The 15,134-nt window shown below is 35.4% G+C and overlaps 1 protein-coding gene across 1 annotated transcript in view; it reads left to right on the top strand.

Moving 5' to 3' along the window:
• The window catches only part of Ppp1r3a (protein phosphatase 1 regulatory subunit 3A), a 32,212-nt gene that overhangs the window by 13,217 nt on the left and 3,861 nt on the right, over positions 1-15,134 (top strand). Inside the window, exons 2-3 of the mRNA XM_052172432.1 lie at positions 14,546-14,604; positions 14,698-14,822. Of these exons, the coding sequence (XP_052028392.1) occupies positions 14,546-14,604; positions 14,698-14,822 (184 nt within the window). The remainder of the gene's footprint in view (positions 1-14,545; positions 14,605-14,697; positions 14,823-15,134) is intronic.

Raw genomic sequence — 15,134 nt, 5'->3', positions numbered from 1 at the left:
CTTGGTAAGAGGGGAAATGCAAACTGCATTCTGTTTAGAGAAGAAAGATAGTGAGATGCCAAAAGACATCTGAGCAGTCAGAAACAAACAATCACCAGTGTCTGTTACATAACTCCAGATTAGGCTATGGCTTCAGTTGACAGTAATAGATCTAGAATCCTGTCTTTCTGTAGAGTTAGATAACTCCCATTTCTTTGAACAATGTCATTTCTAAAGAACATGGTCATGGGACCTAGTCTGTGCTGCAAAAATACAGGAAGCTCCATTGGCAGCCTTAGTCGTTTGGAAGGTAGGGCTTTTGGACATATATGATCACCCCAATCTGTACTATTGAGCTATTATATACTATATTGGTATTATTTGCCTTAAGCTAGAAAGAGGAGAACAATAAAATCTTCCCCCTCCATCTACTTCCTTGGCTTTCAATGCATGGGCGATGCCTGACTGACTCATCTTCGCATAATTACAATACCCTTAGGATCTCAGATGAAATGTTCCCACTTCTAGTAAACCCTTGCCTGGCTACTGTACTTCCCCATGTGTGAGGCAGTTCCTTGTTAATTGCTGCATGTGCTCCAGGGGGTCCATGCTACCTCGATCATGTAACATAGATATGAAATTAAGGTTGTTTAAAACTTATTTTTATGCTTTGGTGTGTTTATGTGGACATGTATCTGTGTGTGTGGATGTGTGTGTGCACATGCGCACGTGTGCGTGTGCTCATGCATGCATGCATGCATGTATGCATTCTTCTTGCACATAGGACGTTTATGTGTTTTATCCTGGTCTGTACATGTGGAGTCTCAAGGATGGATTCAGATACATTAACCTAGCACTTTCTCTGCCTCATTCCCTTGAACTTAAACTAGCACTAGAGAGGCAGCCAGCAAGTCCCTGCAGTCCTGATACCCTTTTCACAGTACCACAGTCCCTGCAGGTGAGCAGACAAAACCAGAACCATTTGCATTAGAGATTTTAATTTGGGCCCACACGCTGTCATAGTAAGCACTGTGCATTGAGGAAATCTCACTCAGTCATGAAAGGGATTTTGAAAGAGCCAGCTTGTCTTTCATTAGATTTGAAACTTTATGAAGACATAGTCAGTTAGTTCAATGTCTGCCTTGTGGCTCAATTTCAAGACTACTGCCCAGCCTTTGCTAAACTTCATTGTAACAAATGCTTTTCCAATTTTATCTAGCATTATTATAAACATTCAATAGTAGTATTACGTTCTTTTAAAAATCACCCACAGAATTAGTTACAAGGATAACTGCAAGTTCTGGACTGCACTACTCATATGCAGCTGAGATCTGTGTCTATGCAACTCCATCTCAGGGACACTTGGTTCTCTCAGCTAAAATGAGCAATTCCATGTGGGTTTCTGTAGCATTTCATTCTAATTTCCTAACCACCATATTACTATTTTGAAGATTTCAAAACATATTCTGTCTCAGCCTACTTTACTTCATTTTCTTAGGGGTTCTTAATAATGAAAACCACTCTATTCAAAGCAGAGCCTTAACATTCAGCTGGTGATCTATCTTCACAGGATGAATTCCTTCTGATCCGTTCTAAAACCACCTATGTTAGAGACAATGCGATAGCATCTGATTTGTGAGCTTCTTGAATTTCTTCCCTTAAATCTACATGGTCACATAAATTCTAAATCTGTGTTTCTATACTTCAGTCTGGGACCTAAGCAGGACAATTAAGTTTAGATTTCTTTCTGACATTTAGCATTAAAATGATTGCTAGCCAGGATATGAAGAATAATTTGCTGCAGTGATAATTATTCTATAAACATTAGTTACATTAAACTAATATTATTTTCTGGTAAACAGCATGAATAAAATAAAACTGATGTAAAAATCTATTCAAGGTAGTGAGAACATAATTTAATTTTTGTATGACTGATTTGGCATTATGTTATATTTTATGATAGATTGCTGAAGACTTCCGTGAACACAGCATAAGACAGTACAGCGTACGGAATTTACAAATTAAAAACTAATGGTCTGTTTCCTGAAATTTCACAGAAAATAGCAGCAAAGTATATTGCATCTCTTACGCATATTAATAAATCCACATTTGTTTCTATTTTAAGGGATTGCATAATACTTTAAATTAGCAGACAGTGAACAAAGGCAGCATATGAGATCTCAGGTGAGAAGCATGAGACGCTGCACAGGCTAACTCAGGACCTTTCCATGGGTTCCAAGATAATGTTAATGCAGTGCTATGTCCTGGATGCCTGTTGTAAACATATATTAGTTCAAAGACTGAATAACTTTCCTTCTATATCATTTTATATATTGTTGAAATATAGGTAGTAGTTATTTTACTCTATTGGCGTGTATGCAAAATTCCAAAACAATAACACTGTACAGGCTTGCTGGCTGTGGCTGGACACTGTGTGCTGTGTATTCATTTACTCATTCAGTTCAGCACATTAGTTAGGATATTTACTCTTGATTGAGCTCATTGTGCCTTCTTTCTTATGGACTTCTTTGAGCTTTTGTCTGCTCTGATCTCTTGTTCATCCCTTAGTGCACTCTCCTTGCCCCACTCACTTCCACTACAAATTATGCAATGGTTGGTTTCCTTTTAGAAGCCCATGGCCTTTCAAAATGCCTTCTTCAGTTTGCTCTGTTGTGAACCCGAAACGAATTAGACATTGGAGAAAAATATAAAATCATATTTTAATACTAAATTTTGACTGACTTAGTCAAAATGCTTCAAGTGGTTTGTACATTTAAACCTGGCTTAAATCAAAGAAGAGGGAGGGGGCGAAGGGGAGGAGGTCTTTGAATAGGAACTGGTAGATTTCACTTAAGCAAAGATTCTTTTGTGAAGAAATCTGACACAGAAGATTGATAGGAAAAAAGTAGTTCACAGAAGGTGTGGATGAGGGGAATGAGGTGTGGATGTGGTAAAAAAAAATGTGTAAAACAAAATGTGGACATTTGAGAGGTATGCCTCATTGCTTAGCATTGATGATTTGCATATTAAGAAGTCAGGAGCCTTCACATTAATGAATCCCTAACTAGTTTCTGACACAATAGACTGATATGTCCCTGGAGGAGTCATTATGGTCTATCATGTCAATGATCCGCATATTAATGACTCTCTAACAGGCTCATCAACAGGTCGCCTAAATAGGTTCCCATTGAGTTCTTTTTCATTTGCTTTTTAAATGTATCTTTTCTTCCCTTCCTTTTGTAATACTATTGTGAAGAAATGACAAAAAAGGTCCATTAAAATAATTTTAATGTGTGACTTAAGTTCACAAATGCATTAAATTTAGAAATGGTGCCTTAAGACCTACCAGGACTGCCTAAAAAGTTCCTAAATGCAGTTAAAAACAAAACTAGTTTGATAAGGGAGCTCTTATTTGGGTTTTAATATGAATCATCTAGTCTAATTTTCTTGGTTCCTGACTTTCTTGATATATTAATTTCTGATATGTTTAGTGCAAGTAGAAAAGAGCTAGTTTGAAAGTATGATTATAAAATGAAATGACTGGAAAATGGAATTAGATTCCAAAAGACTATAACATACAGGCTATGAAACATTATCTAAGCAAAAACAACAATTAAAAGTAGAAATAATTTAAATATATATAAGAAATGCTGGGCATAGTTGATTTAATAATAGGCTGAACAGCTAATGATCTGAAAGAATTATTTCATAATTTTAAAATTTAACTTTCAAATTAAAGTTAAACAGCAAGATTCCTAGTATCCTAAAATTTTTACATAGCTTAGAACTCTTTATCTAGTTAATTCTATTTATTATATTAACGATACTAGTTAATTCTTTAAAATAAACATGGAGTCTATGATGTCTCATAAAAATATTGAAGAATTGAGGCTGGAAAGATGGATCAGAAGCTAAGAGTAACAGCTACTTTTCCAGAAAATTCTGGATCAATTTCCAAAATCATCATTACAGCTAAGGATGATTCATAATTTCAGGATCTGAAGCCCTCTTATAGCTTTGTGTGTGTGTGTGTGTGTGTGTGTGTGTTATAAGTATAATATATAAATATGTATAAATACTATGTATATTTTCAATATATAGTATTGTAAGAGTAGAGGATGGAAGTCAACCTCAGGTGTCTTTTTTGAGTGCCCCTCCATCTAACTTTTTGAAACAGGATCTCTTATTAGGTCTGGATCTCACCAATGGCTTAGATTGACTAGCTAGCAGCTCCTTGGATCCCCATGTCTCTGCTCTATCAGAACTGGGATGTCAGGTGCCACTACACTGGATTTTGTAGATCAGTGGTAGTCTCTGAACTCACATGCCATGGTCAGTACTTTGTTCACGGAGCCACTTCTCAGTACCTAAACCACTGTGTTTAGCAAACCAAAAAACTTGATGATAATTGTGAACACTATAGATTTCATTGGGAAAACAGCGTATTTACACATGCTTTTTAATATGTGTTCTGACATATCTCACTCAGTTTTAACTCTGCTAAAATAAGTTTTTATAGAACAAAAATTGATACAAATTTGAAGAAAGTATTAGTTGAAATGTATTAATTTAGGGGAAACACATATATTGATATTCTAAAATTTTTTTTGAAAAATGGAGGCAGTAGGTAGATCTAAGGAATCCAATTGTAGATTTTGAGGAAGGAGCAATCAAACTTTGGAGACAGCAAGTGTTTCAGATGGATGGTCACTAGTTTCCTGACATCTCCGTGCTTCGTGGGTGTAATTATGTCCTCTAAGAACTTAGATAAAGGAAGGAGCTTAGGGCAGTAAGTTTGAGAGTTTTTTTTTCCCCAGACAAGTTGCTGATATACATTCTTTAGTTGTTCGGGACCCATCACCTAAAGACATTTACATTTCTCTCCATAAAATATAATTGGCAGGTGATAGCAGAGAAGTCCCTTAAGCCAGGTTTATCTATAGTCTTCTTCTACTTAAAATTCATGAATTCTGCTCGTAATTACATCACATTCCCAAGAAACCTACAATGTTTTTTTAGTCCACATCTCAACTTCCAAGATTCTACTTAACGATGTACTAGATCCTCCTCAGTCAGTGCCTTGAGATGTGCACATCACTTCCATCAAGATGTGTTATGCTTGAGTCAATGACAGAATAATAAAATGTAAGATGTCCTTTCTGCTATGGAGAGGAGCCTGACACAACAGCGCCCACCACACTGACATGAGGAGACACATACAGACTTGTAATTTTTCTTGATGGAAAATAATGAAGAATCTGAGAAAACAAACAACAACAAAAAATCTACCTGGAATTGGTCCATGAAAGTGTGACTTTCAATTGCTTCTTTCTCTGTTATTGAACCTATTTTTCAGGAAAAAAAAAAGACAAAGTATCATTGATTTTAAATCGAAGTATCAAGGTGAAACACAATGTTCAAATATGTATATTGAAACAAAATATATTTCAGAGTATAGTTTCAGGGTCTCAGTAGGGTTAAAAAGCAGGAGAGATTGTTCAGCAGGTAAAGAGTTCCAAGTCTATGGTTTCCCACTAGAAGCCCACATTTCTTCTTTTAGACATACATACATGTGCACACACACATACACACACACACACACACACACACACACACACACACATACACCCATGCATACATGCACATGCCCATGTACACAAATAATTGAAAATTTTTGAAGAGATGAAAAGCTGGAAGAAATTCCATGGCATTTTAGCTGACTAGGAGTTATTAAAACAGTAATTATACTTTCTCTAAAACAGAAAAATAACTCCTTAAGTTCTCCAAGAGTTTGAGCATATTCTCTTCCATGCTTGAGCAGTTCACTCAATTCACCCAACCATCGTGTGCTTTATTGTCTTTGGCTTTTCACTGTATTTTACATTCTTATGCATTTAGTTTTGTGTTAGGTTCTACCTAATATACTTGTCTATCTTAACTGATGGTACATATTAACAGTTTTAATACTTGCAAAGTTTTACTTGAACATGTATAAAATAATAGGAAATAAGTGATTATTTCACAATACACAGTGGAGAAGAAAAAAGCCTTATAGTTTTGCTTTTCCAGGTTAAGCAAAATTTCAAGTTAACAATTACTTCTATTGTTTTACTTAAACAGTTTCACATACAATATATTTTTATTATATATTTCTTTTCCTCTAACTACTGCTAGAACTTCTGCATTTCTTTATCCACCCAACTTCATGTTCTTTCTCCTTTTCATATATACATACTCTCTCTGTCTTAAAGCGAACAAGAAAAGAAAAGATCAAAAGGAGCAAACAAAAAACAGTAAGAAAAATATAGAGAGAGCACATCATGTTGGGTAATAATCTGAAGTCTTAGTAGATAAAAACAAACAAACAATCAACAACAATAAAACCACAGAGCCAGCTTTAACATTGCAATGTTCTCTGCTAAATATTGTGTTCTTCTTTGGGTAACAGTTAACCTGTACTAGCAATCCAAGCAATTTGGAGGTTGAGGCAAGAGGGGCAACAATTTTAAGGTTGTCCCTTGGCTACATGAGAACATCATGTTTTAAAGAAACAAAAAGGAAAAAGTCTTGTAGAAGATGTTCATAAGAGGCATAAATGAAACCCAAGCTTGAAACACAGACCATCATGTAGAGTATCTTAATTATGGCTTTTAGCATAAAATGAGAGGTGATGAACAAATATTTGAAGGCTGACCCTTTAGGGGTTTACACAGTCTACACAGGCTGCACAGTTTTATGTAGTTTGGAGTAGTGTTAAGGTGCATAAAATTCAACAGCCATTACTCTTTTGGAAATGGTCCTTTGTAATAATCAACATTTTTAACACTGAAAGAGTAGTTATGTTTTGCTCCTGAACCCTCATTCTGCCACTCACCATGATGGGTTGATGACGTTCACCATACCAGACTATGGTGGTGTTGAACATGACTTTGAGAAATTTCTCCAATAAGTTAGAGATTGGTCATATGTGAGATTTTAGCACCATGGCATTATAGGAGTTTAGGAAAAACTCTATTATTAATTATCCTAAAACTACTACATTTCAACAGTGATAAAATGAACCATAACCCAGGATTGGTAGAATAGCAGGCCCCTTAAGTGTCTAGAATTATTAATTTGGTGACATTCTCACAAGAAGGTGGTAACAGGCACCCAGGCAGGCCACTTTTTAGAGGATGCATTTAAGTAAAGATTGCTTGTTTAAAATGTCTGCTGAGCTTTCTTGGATTGCGGACTTATGATAAAAGACTGTTTTTAAGGTTTAAGAGATTCTGCAGGTTTTTGTCCTATAAGTGGCTTGTGAATTAATGAGGAAATGTGGTAGATATTAAAAACAGAAAAGTTCGAATTAGAAAAGAGATGGGCATCAGCTGCTATTCTATAATGTGGTATCAGCATGTGTAGTGATCATGACACATCATTATTAGTAACAGTATTAATGTTAACAACTGTTAACAGGTCCATGTATTAGACAGGATACAAAATAATCACTCTGTAAGAGACTAAGTGATGTAGCTGAGGAAATCAAAGTATTGAGATGGTTGGTATCTGGCCTGCAGTCACAGTGCTAGTGATAGCTAAATACAAGTTCAGTAACAGGAAAAACACATTTGAATTGGTGTTCTTACCAAGGCTATTGATCATCTCAAAAGAATCCAGGCTTAGGAACCAGGACAATAGGATATCTAACTTAACCACTAGATATCTTTTTGTAACTTTACCAACATTGTAGAGCAGATTCTCCCTTTCTTTCTCCCTCTCCATCTCTCTGTCCCTCTCTCTCTGCCTCACTCCCTCCTTCTCTCCTTCTCTCTTCTCTCTCTATGATAGGATGGTATTTTCTTAATATGAGGTTCCATATAGAACTAAATCCTATTTAAATTAGTTAATCCTTTCTAAGAGGATAAATGAACTCATGTTTCCCTCATTTAATGTCTTTGCCAAATATACATTAGTTAAAACAACAATAACAAAAACCCAAACAATCAAAAACATACAGTAGCCCTTTTCACAGTCTGCCTTAAACTAACGCCAGTTTCATCCTTGATTTTTCTACCTTGAAAAACAATTCTAACTTTCTGAGAGTCTTATCACTCTCAGGTGCATCCTCTTTTGTGCTGTTTATATTTTATACTTGTTATTTGTAATTTTTTGATTATTCTGAAAGCAGAAGCTTCTTACTTCTCAACTAGTGAATTCAGAATGAATCTGTGAAATGTCCCCAACTTTTATTATTTTAATGCTCTTCCATCTCTAAGGCAGTAGTTAACATATCTCATTATTTATTATAATATTTATAATTCATTGTACTTATGCTTTACTGACTTATTTATTACTGTCATTATCTCATTGTTTGCTTGGAGTATCTAGATATTACTAATGTTTTATTTCTCAATATTTGTTATGGTCAATAGTACATCTGCATCTGTAGAAACTATCTGTAGAAGAATGAATGGCCTCTCCAGATTAAATAATATGGAAAACTATACTATATAACTGTAAGCTGTATGGCAATAGCTATTGCTCCAAAGAACTTAGATTAGCTTTAACCAACTTTTAAAATTAACTTTAGAAACCTAAATTAAAACAATTACATTTAATTATTTGACCCCAGAATTCTAAACTTAGGAAGTGATAACACTTTGAGCCTTAGAATATATACAGATGATCATTTGCTGCTTTTCTTTGATTAGATTTTGGGTAAAGAAGAGATAGCATCATTAAAATGCTGGCAAGAGATAGAAAGAAAAATGGAAGCTAGAAGGAGTGTTGTGCATTTATTCAATGGCACTTCGTTGCTATTAGACTGCATCAGGCAGTGTGTCAATCACCAGGAATACAAAAAAAAAAAAAAAAAAAGGAAAAAAGTTCTCAGTAACAAAAGAGAGATCTGAGAGATACTAAAAGATGACTTTACCTATGTCATAGTTAGATAGACTGATGGAGGTGGGTCCGGCTGTCAATAACCAATTTTTCCTATTTATTTATTTATTTATTTATTTATTTATTCATTCATTCTTTCCCTTTACATCCTGATCATCCTGAGCATTGCCTGCCCATTCTTCCAGGCTGACCCCCTTACACAGTGCCCCCATCATACACTTCCCCTTCTCCTCGGAGAGAGTAGAGACCCACCCGGAGTATCCCCCCTACCCTGACACAGTTTCTGATGGCCTAGCCACATCCTCTCTTATTGAGGCTAGACAAGGCAGTCCACAGGATCCACAGGCAGTCAACAGCTTTAGTGACAGGCCCCCTCTGCCCCACCCCAGCTTCTATTGTTGGGGAACTGCAATGAAGGCTGAGCTGCAAGTCAGCTACATAGTTACAGGTTAGTTAGTTACAGTTAGTTACGGTTAGTTAGTTACAGGTTAGTTAGTTATGGTTAGTTACAGTTAGTTAGTTACAGGTTGTTAGTTATGGTTAGTTAGTTACAGGTTAGTTAGTTATGGTTAGTTAGTTATGGTTAGTTAGTTACGGTTAGTTAGTTACAGGTTAGTTAGTTATGGTTAGTTAGTTACAGGTTAGTTAGTTAGTTGCAGGTTTCCTAACTCTTCCATAAAACTTCCTGAGCTCCACCCAACGTTTGGCTGTAGGTCTCTGAATCTGTTTCACCCAGCAGCTGTGTGGAGCTTCTATGCTAGACTCCTATCTGCAAGCATAACAGAGTATCATTAATAGTGTCAGGGATTGGTGCTTGCCCTTGGGTTCATCACTCTTTTGTAACAGTAAACCTGTTTAATGATACTTTTTTATTCATATTCTTTATTTACATTTCAAATGATTTCCCCTTTCCTGGATCCCCACTCCCCAAAAGTCCCATAAGCCCTTTCCCTCCCCCTTTTCCCACATACACCCCTTCCCACTTCCCTGTTCTGGTATTGCCCTGCACTGCTGCACTGAGCCTTTCCAGGACCAGGGGCCACTCCTTCCTTCTTCTTGGACATCAATTGATATGTGAATTATGTCTTGGGTATTCTAAGCTTCTAGGCTAATATCGGCTTCTCAGTGATTGCATACCATGAGTGATCTCTTGAGACTAGGTTACCTCTCTTAGGATGATGTTCTCCAGCTCCATCCATTTGTTTAATTAAACACTTTAGATGTAATTGGTCAAATAAATGTTACTTTAAAGTTAAGAATGATGCTTTGTTTACACATATCCTATAATATATTGCAAAGATATATAATATATGTGCTCTCATACGTTATCTAAAAATAGGATTGAAATGTTTAGATAGTGCAAATGATGAATTAACTCTATGCAAAAACAAGGCAAAAACAACAACAAAATCCCGACTTTTGATGATCAGATATATTGATTTCTTCCTCCTAAATTGCCTTACCTATGGTAACTACAATCCTGAAAAATCAAGATTTCTTTCAGGTAGTGGTTCTTAATTGTGTTGATTTTATGTAATACAAGCATCTTTTCCCCAAATTTAATCTTCATTTTTCAATTTTACAAAGTCTTTTTAAAATATATTTTGTTTTATTATATGTGCACGAATGGTTTGCCTGCATGTATGCCTGTATTATGCAAGCATGCCTGGTGCCCCCATAGGTTAGAAGATGGTATTAGATCCCTTGGGACAGGAGTTCTTGGTTGTTATGAACTACTGTATGGATGCTGGAGATTAAAACTGGGTCTTCTGCAAACCACAAGTGTTTTCAAGCACTAAGCTACCTCTCAGGTCACCTTTTCTAATGCCTTTCAATGAACAAAGAGCTCAAATGTTAGTAGTAGGGCTAGAAAGATGTATTAGTGAATAGGAGCACTTACTGCTCTTACAGAGGTCCTAGGGGAGTGGTTCCACTTGGTAGCTCAACATCACATGTAACTCCAGTTTCTGGGGATACAAGCTTCTCTTCTGTTATTCATTGGTATTGTATACAAGCAGTTCACAGACACTCATGCTCTAAAACATGCACTTACAATAAAAAGAAATGTCTTTTAAGTATTTAAATTTTAAAAGAGACAAACTAAAGTTTTTATTTTATGATGACTTTTTTATGATTTAATATATACTCCCTGCTTGGTATAATCACATATATTTTTTTAGGAATTTTCAAGATTTTGGCATGCTAATAATTTCGTTCACCTAGAGCTGAATTTTGCATATTGTCGTTATTTGCATATTTCATTATTTTCTCTAAGTATAGTCATGTCCCTGTCTTTGTTTCTGAATATCGCCTTATCTCCCTGCTTTCCAAAACGTTAGATTTGACCATGATGCATCTCCTTCTCACTATTCTTTGAGTCTCATTTCTCAGCTACATTGCAGCTCTTCTATTGCTTTGTCTTTGAAGTTCACTCTGCATAAGAACACTTAAAATTATAGAGATGTCATTATCCTTCTGTTCTTCTCCTTAAAAGAACATATCCAAACTCTGTGAAAAATAGCCTGATAATTTTGACTGCAATTCATTGAATCTGTACATCAACCTGCACAATATTTCCTTACTATCTATGAACATGGTATATGTAACTTCTTTAATATTTGTTTATATAGTTTTATCATTTAGAAAAATATTCAAGTGTTATATGATTTGGTTTAGGAGCATCAAGCTTTCATCCTTACATATATCCTTAAATATAAAATTTTCCCTTATATTACGGAATGTCCATGTTTCGAGAACACTCAATCATAATAAGGATGTTTCGTCACTAATTACATGTCTCAAGGATAAGGTTTTACAAATGAAGCTCTTGTCCTTTCAAAACAATCATTTTGAATGAAGCAATTAAAATTGATTAGAAAATTCAGTGGTAGTGTTTTGGTAAATAAAAGCCTTTTAGTAGCAAATAATTTCCCTCTACAAATAAATTATAGTTGTGTTTTAAGAGCAAATAAGAAATGGGAATAACTAAATATTTCTATTTAGAGAGTATATATGTTCTCTTGAAAATATTTTATCCACCGTTTGAGAATACAGTGTGGTTTGATTTTATCTAATGCCTTTTCCAGTTTCTCCCAGACCCAGTCCCACCTCTCTACCCACTCATTTTTTTCATTCCTTTAATTCAATTTTAGTTTTGTTTTACTTATCCACTTCACATCCTAGTCACTGACCTCCTCCTAGTCACATCTCCCATAATCCTTTCCTCATCCCACCATTCCTCTGAGTGGTTGGAGCCTCCAGGATATCCCCCACCCTGGCACTTGAAGTTTCTGCAAGGGTAGGCACTTCTTTCCTCTCCCACTGAGGCTATACAAGGCAGCCCAGCTCTTCTACACACCCAACTAACTCTCTCTCTCTCTCTCTCTCTCTCTCTCTCTCTCTCTCTCTCTCTCTCTGTCTCTCTCTCCTTCCCTCCCTCCCTCCCTCTCTCTGTTTCTCTCTGTCTCTGTCTCTCTCTTTTTCTCTCTCACTTCTCTCCTTTATAAAACTTATAGAATTCAATGTGTTGTGTTGATTGACTTCTGTTGGGTATTGTCCTTCCCTGGCTGTGGTTGATTTACCAAAGTCCGTATCATTAAGTTAATCTACAAAACTGACTCTTCTTTTCCCAGCATCTCTCAAATGCCAATACATTTGCAGCTGGAGGTGGGATTTTATGCTAGCATTTTGTCTGACTTGAGTTTGCACAGGTAATGTGCATGATATCATGATCCCTGAGAGTTCAAACATATGGCTGTCCTGCTACACCTATAAAACAGTTCTCTTAATACCTCTAACTACAGATAATGTATTACTATAACCTTAGATCACTGTGTGTCTCAAATCTCATCAGAGAAGCTCCTTTGGGGGGGGGGGGGCAGGTATATGGCAATTAGTATAGAGACCTAAAACTGATCAAAGTACTGAACAAGATGCTACAGGGTTTTCAGTCCTAAATAGGCTATCTATTTCACATACCTTTTCCCAAGACCCAGATCTTTTTACTCAAGAGGAAGATAGTTTGTAAGATCCAGAGGGGTGGATGCATCTCAGACTTGCATCTTCTTCAAAGAGATATTGTTGTTTGCAAAATTATTGCTTTATAGTTGAATTTCATAAAAATAAATCATTGTATAGTTATAGGTCTTGCTAATAGATTAATTCAATTTCCATACTTCAAATTCTATAGTTTATGAATTTTTATGTACATAGAATATTTGTTTTATTGTAATGCCTAGAAATATTTTCAGTAAAGTTAAAATGAAATGATAAAAAATATATAGAAAGTAAGTTATCTTCTTACAGAATCAGGAGGGGAGAGTTTACAAATTACACCTGGTTTATGGAAACAAAATTAGCCATACTGGAATTTTGAGTGAAAAAAAGGGTAGATTCACTTTTACAAGTTTATCAGCAATTGTCACTTTTTAGAATTCTTGTAATTTTTGTTTATTTTGTTGTTGTTGTAGAAGCTCACTGGGGGGGGGGGACAGTATAAGAAAAGCAGATTAAGGGTGGGACATGGTGGCACATTCCTTTAATCCCTGCACTTGGGAGGCAGATGCAGATGGATATCTGTGAGTTCAAGGTCAGCCTAGTCTACATATAGAGTTCTAGGACAGCATGCTATATAGAGACACTCTGGGGATGGGTGGGAGAAAAGACTGGCAAAAAGACTGAGGGGACACAGTGGGTGAAGTGTTTGCTGGCTAAGACCTGTGTTCTGTGATCTGAGATCAATCCACAGAACCATGTAAAGATGGAGGGAGATAATCACCTCAAAAAGTTGTCCTCTGCCATCACATTTGGGCAATGGCACACAAGAACTCATCCACGTACACAGATGTACCTAGTAATGATAGTAAAAATGACAGTAATTTTAAAAGGAAATCAAGATATAAATTAGCTTTTGAGTAATTGTACATAAATTGAAATTTTCACTAATTATACTTATCTGTTGGGTATCAGAGACTAATACAGTTATTGACCTCATTAATCTGCCTACTGACATTGAGAAGGGAAAAGTACACTAATAAGAATGCAAAATATACTACAAAAAGTAACACAGTCTCAAGAAGTGTGGAGAAATAAGATATGTACTTGTATATGAACATGCTGAAGTCTCCATCTTAAAACTGGCCAGTGACTATTCACACATGAGATTTTTGAGCATTAATCTAACTGCTTTTCAGGTTTTAGTGATCTGTTTTTTTTTTTTTATTTTTCTTTTCTACAGAGAGAAACTTACTTTTATAACAATGCAGTTGAAAGATAAACAGGCTATAAAATATAATCAACTAAATGTTAGAATCCAATTTTACACCAACAATGGAAAATCAATTCATAAAACTTTGCCATTAATTCCAGAATGACCAGCCTCTCGATTTGAAAGGTTAAATAAAATATAATGAAAAATTTATAATTGATTATAGCTTTATTCTGGGTATGTTTTAGTAAGCACAACATAATCTCATTTAGAAATATGCCTTTGTATAGATTATTTAAGTTTGCATAAAATCAGAATTTATTGCTGTATCACCATGCAAGTTTTACTTACATACCATAATACATAATTATGAAAGATTATACAAACTATTTGTCTTATTGATAACTTTCCACCATGTGAAGATATTTTAAAAGATGTAATTTCAAAACAAATGTATGTTTTTCTAAATTTTAGCAGTAAAGAAGAACCATTGCTAACACCAGAAGAAAATAAATTTGAGACTTTAAAGTTCACAGGTAATATTTATTTAAAATTAAACCAAATCTATTTTTGTTAATATCTGCATTAAAAACAGTCATAATTAAAAGCCAAGCATATTAATTTTTCAGAGTCCTATATCCCAACAATCATTTGTTCTCATGAGGACAAGGATGACTTGGGAGCCAATCATCAAAATGTAAAAGACATCAACAAGAAGCATGACGAACAAAATGAAAAAGAATTAGACTTGACGGTAAGTGTTCTGGTTGCCACGGTATTAGAGAAGACAGATATATTTATGCTTCAAAGATGCTGTAATGCCTGCCTCTCAATGGTTTCAGCTAATATAATTTGCAAATGTGGAAGCATGGCTCTGTCCCAGCATCTCCATCTAGCTTGAGCAATAAGGCACTTTGATTTCAGTATGTTGCTTCTGCTCTCCGCAGTGGTAAATTAATGACAATGATTTCTTATCTCTTTACCAGTAGCTCTGAGTAATAGTTTGTAAGAATTAGAAGCAAGGGGCACCATCCTGATGCACAGTTCTAATCTTCATGACAGGTGT

The sequence above is a fragment of the Apodemus sylvaticus genome, chromosome 2 (assembly GCF_947179515.1).
Source record: "Apodemus sylvaticus chromosome 2, mApoSyl1.1, whole genome shotgun sequence".
Lineage (NCBI taxonomy): Eukaryota > Metazoa > Chordata > Mammalia > Rodentia > Muridae > Apodemus > Apodemus sylvaticus.
This window is presented reverse-complemented; position numbering and strand designations above follow the sequence as displayed.